The 18656-nt window shown below is 39.3% G+C and overlaps 1 protein-coding gene across 1 annotated transcript in view; it reads left to right on the plus strand.

Moving 5' to 3' along the window:
- SNTG1 (syntrophin gamma 1) overlaps window positions 1–18656 on the plus strand; it is a 602694-nt gene that overhangs the window by 280782 nt on the left and 303256 nt on the right. The window contains exon 4 of the mRNA XM_029924001.1: window positions 5058–5192. Coding sequence (XP_029779861.1) covers window positions 5058–5192 — 135 coding nt within the window. The remainder of the gene's footprint in view (window positions 1–5057; window positions 5193–18656) is intronic.

Raw genomic sequence — 18656 nt, forward strand, 5'->3', positions numbered from 1 at the left:
AATAATCCTTAATTATAAAACAAAAATAACTTATTAAAATCTTCTCATGACAACAAAATGTATAATGAAGTTAAATACTGTGATATAGAACAAAATGCTATTGAAATAACTACATGATGATACAATTCTGTTTAATTGTTAGGCTAATATATTTATTCAGTGAAAACCCTGAGTTCAGAAAAGGAAGCACTTAGTTTTGGATGGGGTGGTCTTGGAAAGCCTCAAGGAAAAATGAATCTTGTTCTAGTACTTGACAAATGGTAGAATTTACTCACGGAGGAGGCCATGATTGGAAGCAATCCTAGAAAGCAGGACAAATGCAGTTGGAGGCAGATTGCATCCAATGGCATTTTCCACCATGTTGCCATGATGTGGTACAGCATAAGCAATAACACATCACTTAAAGCTATAAGGTTACAAACAAATTAAGTTATATTTGACCACCAAAATATGGAAACAGCAAGGATACTTGTGAATCTATGTGCAGGGCATGTCATAGTTTCTGCCCAATTCCTTGGAGTTTGTATTTTTTTATGTCTGATATTGGAAAGTTTATATTTCTATTTTCTTAATGTTTGTGTATTTAGTTACGTATTGAAAGAGAGAGAGAAACAAAGAGAGAGAGGCAGAGAGAGAGAGGCAGAGAGAGAGAGAATCCCAAGCAATCTCTGTGCTGTCAGCACAGAGCTCAATGTGGGGCTCAATCTCAAGAGCTGGGAGGTCATGACCTGAGTCAAAATGGAGTCAGCTGCTTAACTGAGGCACACAGGCGCCCCGCAGATTTTATATTTCCAGATTAAAGGAACATAGATTTTAAAGTTTCATGAAAACACATGTGTTCTTTCACTATCTAGAACCTAAATTAAAGAGGCCTTACCTTTTAGGTGTTAAAGAAATTAGAGTCCATTTATTAACAATCCAAGGTAGTAGGATTAAGCTAAAGATAAATTCATCATAAGTTTAAGCGTGAAGTCTGCAGAGTAAATGCATGTAAATTCATAAGCACATTTCATTGATTTACAGAAAACATTTCAATGACTAGATTTTTAAAAAGTATTGTCTATTAAATAATTAAGAGGCATGGCCTTTTAATATTCCTCTAAGCAAACAAAGTGGACTTTGTAAAATCCCTCTGTAATATTGTATTATCCATCAGGCAAAGGAAAACAACATTTGAATTTACATCATTTTTCTATGAATCATCCCTTTAGAATTCAAGTTTTACAATTTATGTAATATACTGTACATGCCTATAGAGCCCATATATTTCTTCACCCACGTGCCATGTATGCACGGTCCGCACAGTCTGAAGACCAGTGATGGTGATGTCAACGGAAAATGAATGCAGCTCGTCAGTTTATAGTAAACTGTGCAGCCAGTAATGATCTAGGCAATTTTTTATTTTTCAGCCATCTGGGTGCACAGACGTAAAGACTGTGGCAGGATTCTCTTAGATTGTGGTGCAATGGCGGTCACTCTCGTGGTCCTGGCTCCCATTTTTAACCCTGAAGCAATCCATGGCACGTGAGACTGCTCAGATCAAGCCTCTCCTCATGTCAGTGTCCGATGCGTTCTCAGTAGCTAGACTTCGATGGGAAAATCAGGTCTGAGCGTTCTCACTCACTTCGACCCCCGCTGCCCCCCACCCTGTCCCCCACAGTGGTCATTGCTTTGATACAGGAAGAGCAGTGGGTTCAAGATGATGTCCTTCTCAGAACTTTTTGCATATCCAAGGAGATTCTTGTCACCAAGAGTCCTTTTGCTACCTCCTGGTGAGAGACACTCATGGCCATGTCATGTGACCAGGAGGATCAGGGAGGCATCCCTCAAATAATCTCTGCATGAAGGAAACCAAAGCAAGTAGCTAAGAGCTCTGCATCTGGAGTTCAGCCCAGAGGGTTCAAGCCCTGCCTTCCATTCATCTCTGTTCCTCTGCTCTTTCCTGTCTATGAAAGCAGTTGCACTGCATTGTTAGGAGGATCAAATGAAACACTATTTCTGGGCACACAGTAAGCCCTATGTAAGTGGCTCTTACACAGTGAGTAAATACATGACCCCGTTTCCCTGGAGATGATACCCGTCCAGCAGTGCGTCTCTGAATCAGAAGATGCTCTGCAGTGGATATTAGCCGCTTTTTAGCCGATCGTACCGGCTCTGATTCCAATGCCACTGTTTACCAGTCCCCAACATTTTCTGCTCCAGGTTTGTACTTCCAACAACAGAAACTTCGCTGTGTAACTTTCCCAATTCCTATCCACCTCCTGTTCTGCTATAAGAAATATATTTCTAAACCGTAAATCACCTTTCAGATTTCTCTAGGGAATCTATAATACCTGTAACCCCCTGGGACACCACACCCGGCCCTTGACCTTCCTCCTCCTCACCTGGCTTCTCTCACCCTCCTCCCTCCACTGGATCATTGCAGACTCAGCTTCGGGGATGAATTTTTCATGCTTCTCTCTTCTTGTATTATGTCCACTATCCAATGTCACGATTTCATATCATTACTCATTCTTCCTTCTTGAATAAAGTAACTTCCACCTCCTTTCATTATTATTTCCTTATCTTTTAAGACAAACCATATATTTTTTTCTGAAAGCTTTCTTTAACACCTCCATCTTTCAAGAATATTTATTCTCTCCATGTTGCTCACATACTAGATATCACATTGCATCTTACGGACATATGCACATTGTGTTGTAAGTAAGAATACTCTGAGGTCGGAGACTATTGTCTGATTCACGTCTGACTCACTGCTAGAAAATATTTGCAAAATTGATGTGTGTATGGGGTTTCAAATGCATTTGCATGCACGAAGCTGAGTTTTTATACTAAGATATTTGTGTCATCTCTTACCCCTACAGAATGTATTTTAAGTGTGTGTGTGTGTGTGTGTGTGTGTATTCATTCTAACAAAAGCTACTTGATTCTTTGTTTTCTTTAATTGTGTCTTCTGAGGACACAAATTTGAGCTCAAAGTCTGCATTTTGTTTTGCAGACAACTATCTAATAATTAGGGGGCATTTATACATTATTTGAGTGAATGGAGCTTTGACCACATCAAACGTAATGAGAGAAGTCTCATGGCTGTGGTTTTGTCCCTTGAACTTGCCCTGAATGACCTTAGATATCACTCTGATGTGTAACCATAATGCCTGGATTGGCTTTCGGGGAAACCCTCTTTCACCCTCACACTGAGACAGAGCGTTATTTGTGATTTCCAGCCTTTCCATTACACTTCGGGGAAAACTGGCCCAAATGTACCTTACATTAAAAAAATCAGCAAATGTGCTCAATTATGCTCACTTGGCTTTGATAGTATTTTATACCCTCCTCTTCCCCATGCCTCCTCAGAGGGTCCTGAAGTTGGCTCCCAGCCAGGATCACATTGTAAGCATGAAAGACTTTTCTCTGTGAAAAATGTAGAAAATTATGTTCTATATTAAGGAAACTATAATTTGCTTTTGCAGAAATATTTTTGTCCTCTAGACATACCCACTCGAGTTATGCTCTAGAATAGATTAATCGACCTAATTTAGTGAGTGCCTGCTCTGCACCAGTCTCATAAAGGAGAAAAGCACGTCATCCCTGCTCCTGGAACAAAACTCGTTTTTCCTTAAAAGATATCATAACCCTTAGAGAATAATTACAGACTAATACAAGACCATAGTGACAGAGGGTATAATGGTATGTATTAGCACATGGAATAAAGCAGTTTGCAGAAAGCACTATCTTTAGAGTCCCCAGTATCTATGTAAAGTCTCATTTACATTATGGAACATTCTTTTAAAGAAGCAGACTCCTGGAGAGCCACATGTAAATTTACATTCCAAGAGAAAGCCTTGTATTATCGCCTGGGATTTGTGGTCATTAAATACTAAGGATAAATATGTCTTTCTATGTACTTATCCATTTATCCAAATTAAGAATGACTCAATAATTATTAAATGAAAATGTAATTGCCAAAGGAGCCATTGTTCCTGTTGAGTTTTTGGTGCAGAGTAACAGCCCGGGATTATTTTCTGTCTCAGAGGAACTTCCTTTCGTGTTTCTGACAAATAGGAACCTTACGTGCGCCTGCTAGGGGGCACGGTTCTGTTGATGAGGGTGAATGTTATGCCTTGACCGCTTCGGGAGTGAAGGGCTCGGTGGGCTTCTCCCGTGATTACTGAGGTGCTGGCGGAAAGCTACGTCGGGAAGCTCAGCGATCTTCACAGGCTGTTTCCACAATTCTGCGAAACATCCGAAGCAGATCGGTGGACTGGGAATCGCAAAGCTTGAGTCTCACACCTTCTAATAACTATATTAGTTTAGACAGTTCACCTCACACCTTTATCCTCATTTCTTTACCGGTACTGTGAATATGTGCATGCATGAGCGTGTGTTTGTGTGAGTGGGTGTGTATATGTGTGCAAGTATGCGTGTCTGTGTGTTTGGTGTTCCTTGGTGACAAGGAAAGATGAAATCGTGGAGATTCGAAGAAACTATGTTGAGTAGGTTTGGTTTCAGATTTAAAATTCCATGACGGAGACAGAATGTACCTTAGTGGTTGCCTAGGGCTGGGTGGGAGATGGGGAGGGGGAATGGGGGATGGGCATTATAGGTTTCCTTCAGAGTGATGAAAATGTTCTAAAATTGATTATAATGATGTCTGCACAACTTTGAATACACTAAAAAACATTGACCTGTACATCTTAAAGGGTTGAATTATATAGAATGTGAATTATATCTCAATAAATCTGTTACCAAATTTTATGTTTCGATTATAAGCATTAAAGAAACCTCATTATTTTTCAAATATAGTGTAGAAACTATACCCCCACTGTGCTCATCTTATGTGGATTTTCTGACATAGCTCCATTGCCTGAGGTTACCTCACATGAAATGGTTAACCTTGTCTGCGCCCATATTACGTACTAAATTCCAGATTTATCAGAGCACATTTTCCTTAGCTCTTCAATACTATTCATCATGTTTTGCTGTGAATAGGCCATAAAACTATATTCTATAACCTAAGTATAATTTATTTTCTCTGTTTGTTCTTTTCTTGCCTGAAGACAAAGACAGGGATTTGTTTGCTGCAGGATGGTAATCAGGAGCCTTTCAAAGTCCGGCTGCACCTAGCCAAAGATATTTTGATGATCCAGGAGCAAGATGTGATATGTGTGTCTGGTGAGCCTTTCTATTCTGGTGTAAGTAGCTTTTCCTTCTGTTGAAGTTTGTTGTTGTTGTTTTGTTAATCAAAATGTTTATTCCCAGAAAATTCATAATATATTGTCTTTTACTCTCAGAGCCTAGTTAATCCTCTGCATGTCACCTTTGTTTACATTATTGAGCACTGTCCTTTTCGAAGTACCAAACCTAAGTCCACAGCTTCATGGAAGGCCCGTCCCTCTCCATTAGGGCACCTCAGGGGCTCCTGGCTGTGGTTAGGGGCTGTGGAGACACTCGGATAACCTGACCTCAAGAAGGCGCATCCCAGCTCTTTCACAGAGTACTGAGTACAGGGCAGGGCAGTTTTTCTGACCCTCATCTTACATCATTTCCTCCCCCGACGGATGTGTCACATTGAACTTTGGAGGTGGCGCAAAGGTGGAACTCAATTCTTTGCACTTGGGAAGCATGAGGTTTGAGGTGGCAGTCACTGGGCTCAAGGTCAATGCTCTTCCCAGGGGAATGTGCACAAATGATTCCAGGGACCTCCCCGATAGAATTATGCCTGAGTGTCATAGCAAGGTCTCTCTAATGCCCTGACTGGTGGGCGTGTCACTCTGCCCCTAATCCAACCTCAGAAAGAGCCATAAATTATCACTTGAGACTCATTGGCCTGCTAACTAGTGCTGAAGTACAGCTGTGGAAGACATTCTTAGGTGAAATTAGATTATACTTGACAAAACAACTTTAGCGTTAAAGAGGACGACTTTTAGAGTTTATCATTTATCGTGTAATAACATTAATTACATTATTTTAACAGTGTTACCATATGTGATCTCAGAAGAAAATCATAGCAAATAACAAATAGTCAGCTTCCTGGATTCTCCAGATATCTTTAGCTATTTAGCACAAAGATTTGATGTGTAGCTTATTAACAGACTTTCCTTGGAGTGTTTTGCTGGTGGTGAATAATGCTGAACTTGAGTTTCTACTATGCTTCTCACCAAAATCCTCAGGGAGTCACACCAGGTCCTAAATCAATAGGCCTTTGCTAACTAAAGATAATGGACATTTTGCAGACTGTTAACTATTCTTTTGTCACAGACCATTTAAATCATCTTGAATCATTGCTCTGGCTGTCAAAGCTGATTAAACTGTTCCCGTGGGTGCCCTTTCTTCCTTTTAGTTAATTAAACAATGGCAGTCAATAGTTGATTCCTTCTTTCCTTCTTTCTTTCCTTCCTTCCTTCCTTCTTCTTTTTTCTTTCTTTCTTTCTTTCTTTCTTTCTTTCTTTCTTTCTTTCTTTCTTTCTTTCTTTCTTTCTTTCTTTCTTCTTCTTTCTTTCTTTCTTTTGTTCTTTCTTTCCTTCTTTTCCTTTTTCCCTTCCTTCCTCCCTCCCTTCCTTCCTTCCCCCTTGCATTCCCTCTCCTTATCCTTCTCCTCCTCTGTCTCTTTGTCTTTCTCTTTCTCTTTTCAGTGAAGCAATATTATTCATATATATCTCTGGAATGAATATATTACTCAAGTCCTAGAAGAATAAAATGCCATAATTGGTAAAATCCAGACTATCAACATTGAAATAATATTATTGATTTTAAGCTATGCAATAAAAATACCTAATATACATAAACCTAATCTCTCTTTTGGAAAGACTGTTGGGAAGAATTTGATAGAATTAAGGAGAGATATTCTATGATAATGTCAACAAATGCAAAAGAACAATTGACAAAATTGGGCAGTCGTTTGTAAGAAGCCCTTACAGCAAAGTCTGGAGACGATAGGGCTCCCTTAATCCAGCGATCCTCTAATGAGTGCTTCTTACTAACTTTGTCAACATGGAAGATACGGTCTGAGATTGTAGGCAAGTCACAGATCATTACTTACTTCATTTTACTCAATATTTGGTCTTACAGTAAGTCAGGAAATGGATATAAAATGGCATAACAGTTGAAAAAGGAGGTAAAAACAACCTCATTTTAGATGCCAGGGCGGTGTATGTAGAAATCTCTAAGAAATCTAGAAAAAAGAATAACATACAAATTCATCGAGGTTTATGGAAATAAGGATATGCCCAAAGTCAATCAGATTTCCATAATTTGCAAAACTTGATAAAAGTGGAATATGTAATACATCAAAGGGATAATACATTTAACAAAATATGTTAACAAAAAGCTTTTACCTTGAAAACTACAGAACTGTGATAAATGAAATGAAAATGAATAAACAAATGGAGAAATGTAACATGATTGTGAGTTACAAACTAAATACTGTTAAGTTTCCACATCTTCCTAAACACTCAATATCAGTCAAAATCCCCAAAATGTTATTGTAGACCATGACGAGCTGTTGCTAAGACTTACATGGAAATGCAAGGACTCCAGTAGAGCTCAGACAATCTTGCATAAGGAGAGCAAAGTTGGAGCATTTTATACTTCCCAAACTCACAACTTACTATAAGATTGCTATAATGAATGCGATGCAATATTGTACAAGTACAGGTAAATGAACCAACAGAATATTATAGAGCCCAGAAACAGACCCATGCTTATATGACCAAGTGCTTATTTTTATTGTAGTAAACTATCATAACATAAATATTATCATTTTAACCATTTTTAGGGGTACAGTGCAGTGGCTCTGAGCATATTCACGCTGCTGTGAACCTATCACTACTATCCATATGGAGAATTTTCATCATCTTATACTAAAACTTTGTGTCTATTAATTATTTCCCAGACCCTCTCCCTTCAGCCCCTGGTAACCGCTAGTCTACTTCCTGTTTCTTTGGATTGACTACTATAAGTGGAATCAATATTCAGCCGTTTGTGTCTGGTTTATTTCATGTAGTATAACGTCTTCAGGGTATATCCATGTCATAGCATGTTTCAGAATTTCCTTCCTAATAAGACTGTGTAATATTCTGTTGCATGGATTTTGCATAGTTTGTTTATCTTGTTCATCCATACACCCAACAGTGTATATTTGGCTTGCTTTCACCTTTTGGCCTTTAGCAGTAATGTGAATATGAACATGGGAACACAAGTATCTGAGTCACTGTTTTTAATTCTTTTTTGTATATTCCCAGAAGTAGAATTACTGGGTGAAATGGTAATTCTGCAACATTTTTTGGTTCAACCTCTTAGCAGATATGTAAGTTGAAAATACTCTCTCCCTGTCTCTGGGTCACCTTTTACTCTGTTTCTTTTGATGCATAGTTTGTAATTTTGATGAAGTTCAATTTATTTATTTTTCTTTTGTTGGCTCTACTTTTGGTGTTATATCTAAGAAATCATTGCCAAATACAATGTCATGAATATTTTCCTCTACATTTTCTTCCAAGAGTTCCTAGTTTCAGTCTAATGTGTACATCATGTGCATCATTTAGATTGATTTATTTTGAATTAATTTTTGCAGATGATTTTAGGTAAGGGTCCAACTTCATTTTTTTTCAGGTGAGTATCCAGTTTTCCTACACCTTTATATCTTGGTACACTTGTCAAAAATGATTTGACCATGTACGTAAAAGTTTGTTTCTGGGCTCTCTGTAGAATAGGTCTGTCGGTACAGTACCATACCATTTTGATTACCTTTGTTTGTGGTAAATGTTGAAATCAGGAAGCGTGTACCATCCAGCTTTGTTTCTTCATGAGAATGTTTTGGCTACATAGATTTCCTTGAGATGCTATATATACGTTTTAGGATGGATTCTCTTATTTCCATAAAAATTGACGATGGGATTTTTATGAGGAAAACACTGAATGAGTAGCTGGCTGTAGATAATAATGACATTTTAACAGTCTTGAGCCTTCTATTCCATGAACACAGGATGTCTTTTCATTAATTTACGTCTTTATTTCCTTTCAGTAATGAATTGTGGTTTTTAGCACATATATTTCACCTTCTTGGTTAGTTAATTCACCTATGTTTTTTATTCTGTTGTAAATGGAGTCATTTTCTTAATTTTCTTTTCGTTGTTGAACTGATTTTTGTGTACTACTACTCTGCTGACTTTTTCCTTAGTTCTAATGGGTGCGTGCGTGCGTGTGTGTGTGTGTGTGTGTGTGTGTAATAGAAGGAAAAGTGAAAGTTAACAAATTTGTAGAAATTAAGATATTTTAAGCACCCAATGGGAAAAGGAGAAACCACAAAGGAAAGCAGAGGATAAATATAGATAAGCGAAAATGAAAAGTATGACATATCAAAACTTTGACCTGCAGTGAAAGTAGGCAAGAAGGGAAACTTTAGTTGCAAATTTAGGTTTTCTGCAGGTAAGATCCTGTCATCTGTGAACAGAGATAATTTTACTTACTTCTTTCCAATTTGTGTATCTTTATATCTTTTTTTTAAATATTTTTTTTTTGGCTAAGACCTCTAGTGCCCTGTTTAATAGAGGCAGTGAACGTGAGCATCCTGGCCTTGCTTTTGGTCTTAGAGACAATGCCTTCAGTCCTTCGTCTCTGAGTCCAGTAGGTTTTTTGTATACAGCCTTCAGTATACTCAGGCAGTTTTCTTCAATTCCTAGTTTTTTGAGTGTTGAAAGGGTGTTGAACTTGTCAGATTTTGTTTTCTGCATCAATTGATATAATCGTGTGTGTGTGTGTGTGTCTGTGTTTCCTTCATTCTGTTAATATGGTATATTACAATGACTGAATTTCATGTGTTGTATCATTCTTGCATTCCAAGAATAAATTACACTTCCTCATGATATATAATACTTTGAATATGTTGCTGAATTCAATTTGCTAGTATTTTGTTGAGGATTTTGTGTCAGTGCTCATAAGTGTCTGTACCTTTCTTGTCTTGTAATCTTTCTGGTTTGGGTACCAAAACCAGAAATGCTGTTCTCAAAGGATGAGTTAGGATGTTTTCCCTCCTCTTCAATTTTTAAAAGTTTGAGAAAAATTGGTATTATTTCTCCTTTAAATGTTTGGTAAAAATGTTTAGTAGTGAAATTATCAGGCCCAAGCTTTTGTGGGTAGGTTTTTTATTGTAATTTAGTTTCTTTATTAGTGTTATGTCTATTCGGTTTTATATTCATGATTCAGTCTGACTGGGTTTTGTGTTCTTAGGAATTTGTATATTTTATCAAGACTATCTAGTTCATTCTTAGCTCTCCTTTTGATTTTTTTAAAAATTTCTATTGGTTGGTAGTTATGTACTCACTGTTAATTTTGATTTTAGTCATTTTTTAGTCTTTAAAATTATTTTTTCTTAGCCAATGTAGGTAAATATTTATGACTTTGTTAATCTTTTCAAAGAACAAACTTCTTATTTCATTGATTTTTCTCTATTGTTTTCTATTCTTTGTTTTATGCATCACTGCTCTAATGATTATTATTTCCTTCCTACTGCTAGCTTTGTTTAGTTTGTTGTTTTTTTTCTTTTTTTTTTTTTTTTAATCTTCCTAAGGGGTTAAGTTAGGTTGTTGGTTGGAGATCTTCTCTTTTAATGTAAAGTTTTGCAGCTAAAGTTTCCCTGCTTGGCACTGCTTTCAATGCAGCTCAAAGTTTTGAAATGTTGTATTTTCATTTTCATTCATCTCTAAATATGTTCTATTTCCCTTTGTGATTTCTTCTTTTCCCATTGACTTCTTAAAAATGTCCTAATTTCCACAAATTTGTCAACTTTCACTTTTCCTTTGGATACTGATTTCTAACTTCATCTTGTTATGGTCAGAGAAGATACTTTGTTTGCTATCTTCCTTCTAAAATCTATGGAGACTTAATTTCTGGTGTGACACATGCTGTATCTTGTGAAGAGCGCTAACTTTCAAATGGACGGTACTGTCCTGTTTGTATGCCTTGTGATTTTTGTTGTTGTTGAGAACTGTACATTTGACTCTTACAATGTCATAACTTTGGAAATAAAATTCTTCCCTTTCCCAAGGTTTGCTGCTTGTGTTTGTTTCTTAGTCTTTAATCTCTGTAGGCCATCTCTATGTCAGGGATTAGCCTAAAGTGTCAGCTCGAGGTCTTCTCAGATCTTGCCTAAGTCTGTGACTTTCCTTGGGCGTGTACTGTGGCTTTGTAAATTCCTCCTTACCTGTATATACAGTTTTCTTTGAGTATCCTACTTGTTAAACGTCTGGATCCCAAAAGAGTAAACAGAGAGAAATGAAGGGGAAGAAAGGCTCTTACTCTTTAAATCCTCAAGAAGGTGCTTTACCCAGTGGGGATTGCAGCAATAGTAGCTTGCCTGACTCTCTCTCTGCGCCTCTGCTAGCAAAAGTAGAAATCAGTGGCGGGTGTGGGTAGCTCAGTTAGGTAAGCTTCAGACTCTTGATTTTACCTGAGGTCACTGCACTCAGTTCAGCTGCTTGAGATTCTCTCCCTCTCTCTCTGCCTCTCTCTCTCATTCATTCTTTCTCTTAAGATAAAGAAATAAACTTAAAAAAGAAATAGAAATCCGTGATCAGAATTTGGATCCCCAATATTTGGAGTAGAGAGGACTCATTGCCTACTCTTCCCCATAAGCCATGTGTAAACTGCTCCAGAAACAGGCACACAGCTCTCTGTCTTTGGGCTGAGGGGTGGGGGCGTAGGTATTTGCTCCTGTTCTGAGAGCTGCAATTGACCTAAATTAGCCCTGATTTACCACTCAAAACTTCTACTGAAAGTTACAATCCTTACAGTAGACTTCAGAATTCAAAAGTCATTACACTAGGCAGATTCTCCCAGTGTAATTGTCAAATGGGAAAGAGGGATTCCTGGTGCTTCTTAGTCCCCATTCTTTCTTTTTTTAATGTCTATATATTTATTTTTTGGAGAGTGTGTGTGTTTGCGTGAGCAGGGCAGGAGCAGGGAGAGAATCTCAAGCAGGCTCTGCACTTTCAGTGTGGGGCCCAATGCATGACTGGAACTCATGAACCATGAGATCATGACCTGAGCCAAAATCAAGTGTCAGAAGCTCAACCTACTGAGCCACCCAGGGGTCCCGCCCCCATCTTCTCTAATGCAACCGGTCAATTGTCATATCAGTTCAAATGGAAATAAATATCTTTTCAATAAATACTCCCACAACTCAATAAATATATGGGAAAATAAGATTACACTGAATTATGAATACTTTGGAATTTACCTTACTGTATGTGAAATGTAAAACTAAAGCAAATAAATTTCTGGAAAAAAAAAACATAAGAAACTAGTTTTGATTTCAAGTGTAGACAGCAATTTTTAGGACAAAACAATTCTAATAAAATAAAAAATTGTAATATGTACTTTATCAAAAATTTAAAAATTTGATCTTTAAAATAATTTTTTAAGAAAATAAAAATGTAAACCCCAGATTAGGGGAAAATATTCCTTATTTGACACAGGACTTATGTTCAAAATATATAAAGAACTACCAAAAATTAAAAAAAAAAGATACAAATAACCCAATTAAAGGGAAAAAATACAACAACAACTGCGCAAAGGACCTCAAAATAAGATATGAAACCTGCTTAGGAGAGCATAAAAACGATGGTCCAATTTATTAGTTATCAAGGAGCTGCAGATGGAATTAAAATTTCATAATATACAAATTTATACCCATTACAGTGGCTTAAAAAAGACTTGGCAAAGATGTGGTTCATTTAGAAATCTCATGCAGTAAAGTATCAGTTGAGCAACCACTTTTGGAAACCATTTGGCAGTTTCTTATAAAGTTAAACATAAATCTTCCCTTAAGTGAAAAAAATTCTACTCCTTGGGATTTACCCAAGATTAATGAAAATAAATGTTCACAGAAAGATGTGTCCAAGAATATGCAAGTTATGAACTAAAACAAGTTGTGAACTGATAAAATAATCCTGGTGCATTCACAAAATGGATTTCTATTCATTTGTTCTTTCAATTAAAAAAATAAATAAGGGTTTTCCCGTTTGTGGCTCTATATATTAAGGAACTTGGGAATCACCACTCTGTCATGACAAGTAAAATCTGAACCGACTGGAAAATCATCAACTGTCCTTGGATCTGTAAGAGAGAAGAGGGCACAGGGCAAACTGCTACCCCCGAGCCTGGAGAGACAGACAGACACATACAGAAAGTCACAGCCTGCCCCCAGGAACCACCGTGGCCACCTGTGCCAGCTGAGGAAAACCAGAACTATAACTGAATTCCTGGAGGCTCAGGGTGGACAAGTCTGAGCGTAAAGCACCAGGGGACTTCTGGTTTTCAGTTCTGCTGGTCCGGAGCTGGGAAGTAACCACTCATTCCTCAGAAATAAAACGTTGAATAACCTGAAAAATCACCAACTCTTGGATTCATGACAGAGAAGCCAGGGCCAAACTCTGCCCTCAGAACTGGAGAGAAAAGACAGTTGGATAGACGGAGTTGCTGCTAATCAGAGCAGAGTCTCGAGATCAGACAGTGGGATCTAGAGCCAGGGCAGGAAGGTCTGAACTAGAACTGACAAGTTGCTAACCACTCACTGTGGGAAAGATGAGAATTAAGAACTCTGGGGGGCTCTACAAAGCTGTGAAATATTTACCTCTAGGAGTTTGGCCAATTTCTCACAGAGAATCCTGAAGGCAAATCCTCTCTGGTGTCCCTGGATGGGGAAGGGGAAATGGAACCATTCTGAAATGGGCCAGAGCACTATGTTCTTAAGGATGCCTGCCCTCAGGGGAAGCTAGTTAATCACTGCCTAAACTAGTTGGGTCCTTTCAGACCCTAACTGACCTGAGGAAGGAAAATACCCAACTCCAGCACCAATGTCTTCACATCCTGTTCTACTCAAGTGGGTGGGAATAAAATGAAAAGGACTTGTGAGGTTCAGGTCCATAAACATAGGCTCATCAAAAGCCTCAGACCTAATCACAGGGCTGTGGAAAGCATCCCCTCCCCTGACACTGCACACTACCCTATTAAAGGTCTACATACAGCAGTTTCTCTTACTGACTCCATCATGGGATACTAACCAAGAAATTAGTAAGAGGAGCACCAAGAAGTTAAACACACACACACACACACACACACACTTTGAAGAGAGAACAAACATCAGAACCAGGCATGTCAGAGATGTTGACATTATCAGATCAGAACAGGAATTTAAGACAACTATGATAAATAAGCTAAGGGCTGTACTGAATAAAATAGGCAGCATGAGGAAAGATGAGTAATCCTTAAGAAAGCACAAAAAATGTTCTATAGATAAAAACACAGAAACAGAAATGATGAATCCTGTTCAATTAGTTCATTGGTAGACTGGACACAACAAAGGACAGAAGTTTGAAGTTGGGGATTTGTGAATGGAATCCTCAAAAACAAAAATGACGAGAACAAAGACTGAAAAGAACAGAAAATATTGAAGGGCTGTGGGACACATACGAACAGTGTAACATATGTGCAGTGGGGATATCAGAAGGAGAAGAGAGAACGGAATAGAAAATATATTTGAAGCAATAATGACTGAGAATTTCCCTCAGATTAATGTCAAGACACCAGACCACAGGTGCAGAAATCTTAGGATAAATGCTGAAAACCTACACCCTGCCCTATCATTTTCAAGTTACAGAAAATCAGAGATAAATAAAAAATACTGAAAAACCCCAGAGGAAGAAACACATCTTGCCTGCCGAGGAACAGAGATCAGATTTACAACTAACTTTTGGGGCACCTGGGTGGCTCAGTCAGTTAAGCATCCAGCTCTATTTCAGCTCAGGTGATGATTTCATGGTTTGTGTGTTTGAGTCCCACATTGGTCTCCATGCTTGGGTTCTCTCTCTTCCTCTCTCTCTCTCTCTCTCTCTCTCTCTCTCTCTCTCACACCCCTCCCACACATGTACTTTCTTCCTCAAAATAAATCAATAAACTTTTTAAAAAAGTTTTACAACTAACTTCCCCTTAGAAACCATGCATGCAGGAAGAGAGTGGAGTGAACTATATAAAGTGTTGAGAAGGGAAAAAAAAATCACCAATCTAGAATTCTGTACCTGGCAAAAATTATTCTTCAGAAGTCAAGGACAAATAACAACTTTCAAACAAAAACCAGGGAATTTGTTGGCAGAAAATGTCCCTTTCAAGAAATAATGAAAGAAGTTCTTTAAAGAGGAGGAAAAATATATAGGTCAAATAGATGAATCTTCATAAAGAAAACAAGAACAACAAAGAATAAATAAAAGTAAAATAAACCCTTTCTTATTTTTAATTGGCATAACAGATAAAAGCTTGCTCAAAATAATAGAATCAAAAATGTTTTATTGTTTATGAACACTATATACATATATATTTATGAATGACTATTAGAAATGAAATGAATAACAGAAATTAGACAAGGAAAAGGAGAGTAAATTTAGGATTATTTGGTTATTATAAGTTACTCAAACACCTGTGAATCAGTGTAGTGTTATTTGAAAATGGATTCAGATTACCTGTGAGTATATATTGCAAATATTTGGTCAACCATTTAAAAAAGTAAAAAGGGAAGTATAACTGAAATGCTAAGAAAAGAGAGAAAATAGAATATGATCCTACAAAGTGCAGAATACTCCATTTAAACAACAAAAGGAAGAAAAAGCCCAGTGGGTTACAAGCAACAGCAACAAACTGAAACAATAACAAATATGGTGGCCGTTACTCCAAATATGTGAGGAGTCACTATCAAATAATATGCCAGTTAAAAGACAGAGACTGTCCCAATGGATCCAAAATCCAGACCCAATTGCATGTTGTCTACAATAAATCCATCTTAAAGACACATACAGATTAGAATTAGAGACTGAGAAAAAAATACAGAAAGTATACACTAATATCTTTAATGAACTTAGGTGCAAAATCATTAGCAAAATAGTAACAGATCAACTGCAACCATGTATAAAAGGAATTGTATGCCATGACCAGATGGGATTCATCCCAGGTATGCAAATTTGGTTTACTCTTCAAAACTCAACTAACGTAATCCATGAAATCACACGTGGGGGGGGGGCTTTCTAGTGGAGGAACCTCGGGAGGGAAGCCCATCCCCCCTGGGCACACTGTTATGAAGAGATCCCATATCCTTTCCAATACATCCCTCACTACCAGGCCAAATGAGTTTAGCCAAAGCATCTGGTAAGCTACTGCCACTTAGATAATCCATTCTCCCTCTCACAGAATCACTGGAACTCATGAAGGTCCAGTCCTTTCCTTCTGAAAGCAGTTGCAACACCAAAATAGGTATCCCTTATGGGCACCTTAATAGGCACCATCAAGGTCTAGAGTGTGCTCAGCCAATGTCTTTCAGAAATTCCAAAATTAGAGGTCACTAGTCCCTAGCTTCAAGGACACAGCAATGTTCACCCCAACTCCTGGTGGACCCTCCCAGAAGGTGGAGGAGACTGTGCCAGTGCTTTAGGGGCCTGCCCGTACTTCTGTGGTGCTCTGCTTCCTCCACAGTGGTGGTTCCCTCCCAGCCACTGGCCACTCTGGCTCACGGCTTTCTCTGTCTGAGGAGTATAGTAGCCTGTGCACTGAGCAAGAGAAGGTGCTAGGAATTGCCTCCCTCAGAGGCATCCCTCAATCAGTGACCAACAGGAGCAGAGGGCAAGCACCAGCTTCTTCAGTCTGGGGTGGGTGTTTTGAAGGACAGTCTGACCCCTGGTAGGATGGGGCCAGCTACACGGAGCAGTACCCTGTGGGAAGCACTCCCTGCATTCGCCTCACTTCCTTCTGCGCTCCAACTCCCTTCTCTTCATCGGGACCACTTCCTGGGACCCATCCCAAAGGAAATTCTACCTTTTATACCAACATTTGGAGCAAGCCAGCCCATTGAAAAGAATGTCATGCCCTACACTTACAGATGTTCTCTGGGAGAATTCTGCTTTTTTAAACCTCCCAACTGCTAAAGCCCTTAGGCACCTCTGCATTGAAAACCAGACCCTCTCTGAATGTGACCTTCACAATGCATGGTCTTTGTGCTCTCTGTCTACCAAGATAGCTTGATGGTTCACTTAAGATGAGTTGGGGAGGGTGGAGAATTAGGGTTATCATCCAATGAATTCATCATCCAACTTGTATGAGAATACAAGAATACAATATCCGAGTGTAACAACGGAAACATTGTTGATGCTTAGTCTCCTCAAGTTAGGGAAAGGATAGGAAAGCATTCTTAGAGCACAGTGGGTACTAGGTGGAGACACCAGGCAAGGATGGCAGTATGAAATCTGGGGACAGTATTATGAAGCTCTGGTTGGAGAATGTGGGAACAGAAAATACATAGTAATTGTGAAAGGAGACCTCAGGGAGCTGAAGACAGCCTGTCCTCAGGCACTTTACTGTGAGGGCAAACGAAGCTCCATTCTGCAGGAAACCCAAGGAGAATATAGAAATTCAGTTTAAATTCCTTACACCCTGACAGGGGGGCAAGAGGAGCTGGAAGTTGTTTTCCTAGGCCCATTCTATTGGTGTAGGCCTGCTTCTGGGGGGTTGTCACCTCCTATCACTCCTGGCCAGCTCAGCCCAGCTGAGAAAGCTCCTGGGCAATGAGGCTCAGGAGCCACGGGGGGATAAGTCCTGAGCTGGAGGGTTAGCAGCAGAGCCTGGCAATGTCTGCACATCTGTGCCGTACGTGGGAGGGGAGCCCTGGGATCTGGAATTGGCCTGCTGATAATGGAGCACAGACACTGAGACATGAGCCAATGGGAAAGGCTCACTTCAACAGATGAGACACGGGCTGAGCGGTATGAGAACTTGGATTAAGCAAAATGCTAACAAGCAGAGGTCAAGGATTGGCAGACTGGTCACAACCTTGGCATCCGTGCAATGAGAGTCCCTTAGATCCTCTCTCCAAAGGCCCTGGCATCAGGTAAGGCTTAGTTCAGTCACATAAATCTACACCTGGAAAACTCATCATGAGCATGTAAGAAGGTGCCTCTGTGAGAAGGCAGGGAAGACACTGGAGTGGGATGATGAAAGAAAAGTTGGCAAGTCTGTCATGGACTGAAGGTATGTTAAAACCCTAACCCCAAATGTGACGGGACCTTTGGGATGAGGTGATGTGGATGGAGCCCCATGGAGGGATACACACTTATCAGATGAGAGGGAGACGGCAGAACGTCCTGTTCTCTGCATGTGGAGATAGAAGAAGGTGCCTCTAAGCCAGGAGGGAGGCCGTCACCAGAATTCAACCCCGCTGGCACTCCGATCATGGACTTTCAGCCTCCAGAAATGTCTGCCTTCAACCCGTTCAGTCCAGCAGCCTGAGCTAAGACCGCGACTTTACTTCAAGAATAGGGTGTGGAGTTTGAGGGAGGAGGCCAGCATGGGGACGGCCACATGGGCTATGGGTCAAGATGGAAACACCGTAGCCTGGTGAACGTTATCAGCAAACAAAAGTGGAGCCAACCTCTGGAAATGGCATCAGTCTGAGCTTAATAATGAAGAGGACACAATGATCACCGTCGTCAGGGGCTTGAACCTGAGTCATCGCTCCCTTCTCAGGGAGTCCTCAAGTTTACCATAGGGCTGAGCCCGAGACTGGAGCAAAGGAAAGGCACTTTGGTATCATATTTTACATATCTGACACTTTGATTCGTTATATG

Source organism: Suricata suricatta, chromosome 15 (genome assembly GCF_006229205.1).
Source record: "Suricata suricatta isolate VVHF042 chromosome 15, meerkat_22Aug2017_6uvM2_HiC, whole genome shotgun sequence".
Taxonomy (NCBI): domain Eukaryota; kingdom Metazoa; phylum Chordata; class Mammalia; order Carnivora; family Herpestidae; genus Suricata; species Suricata suricatta.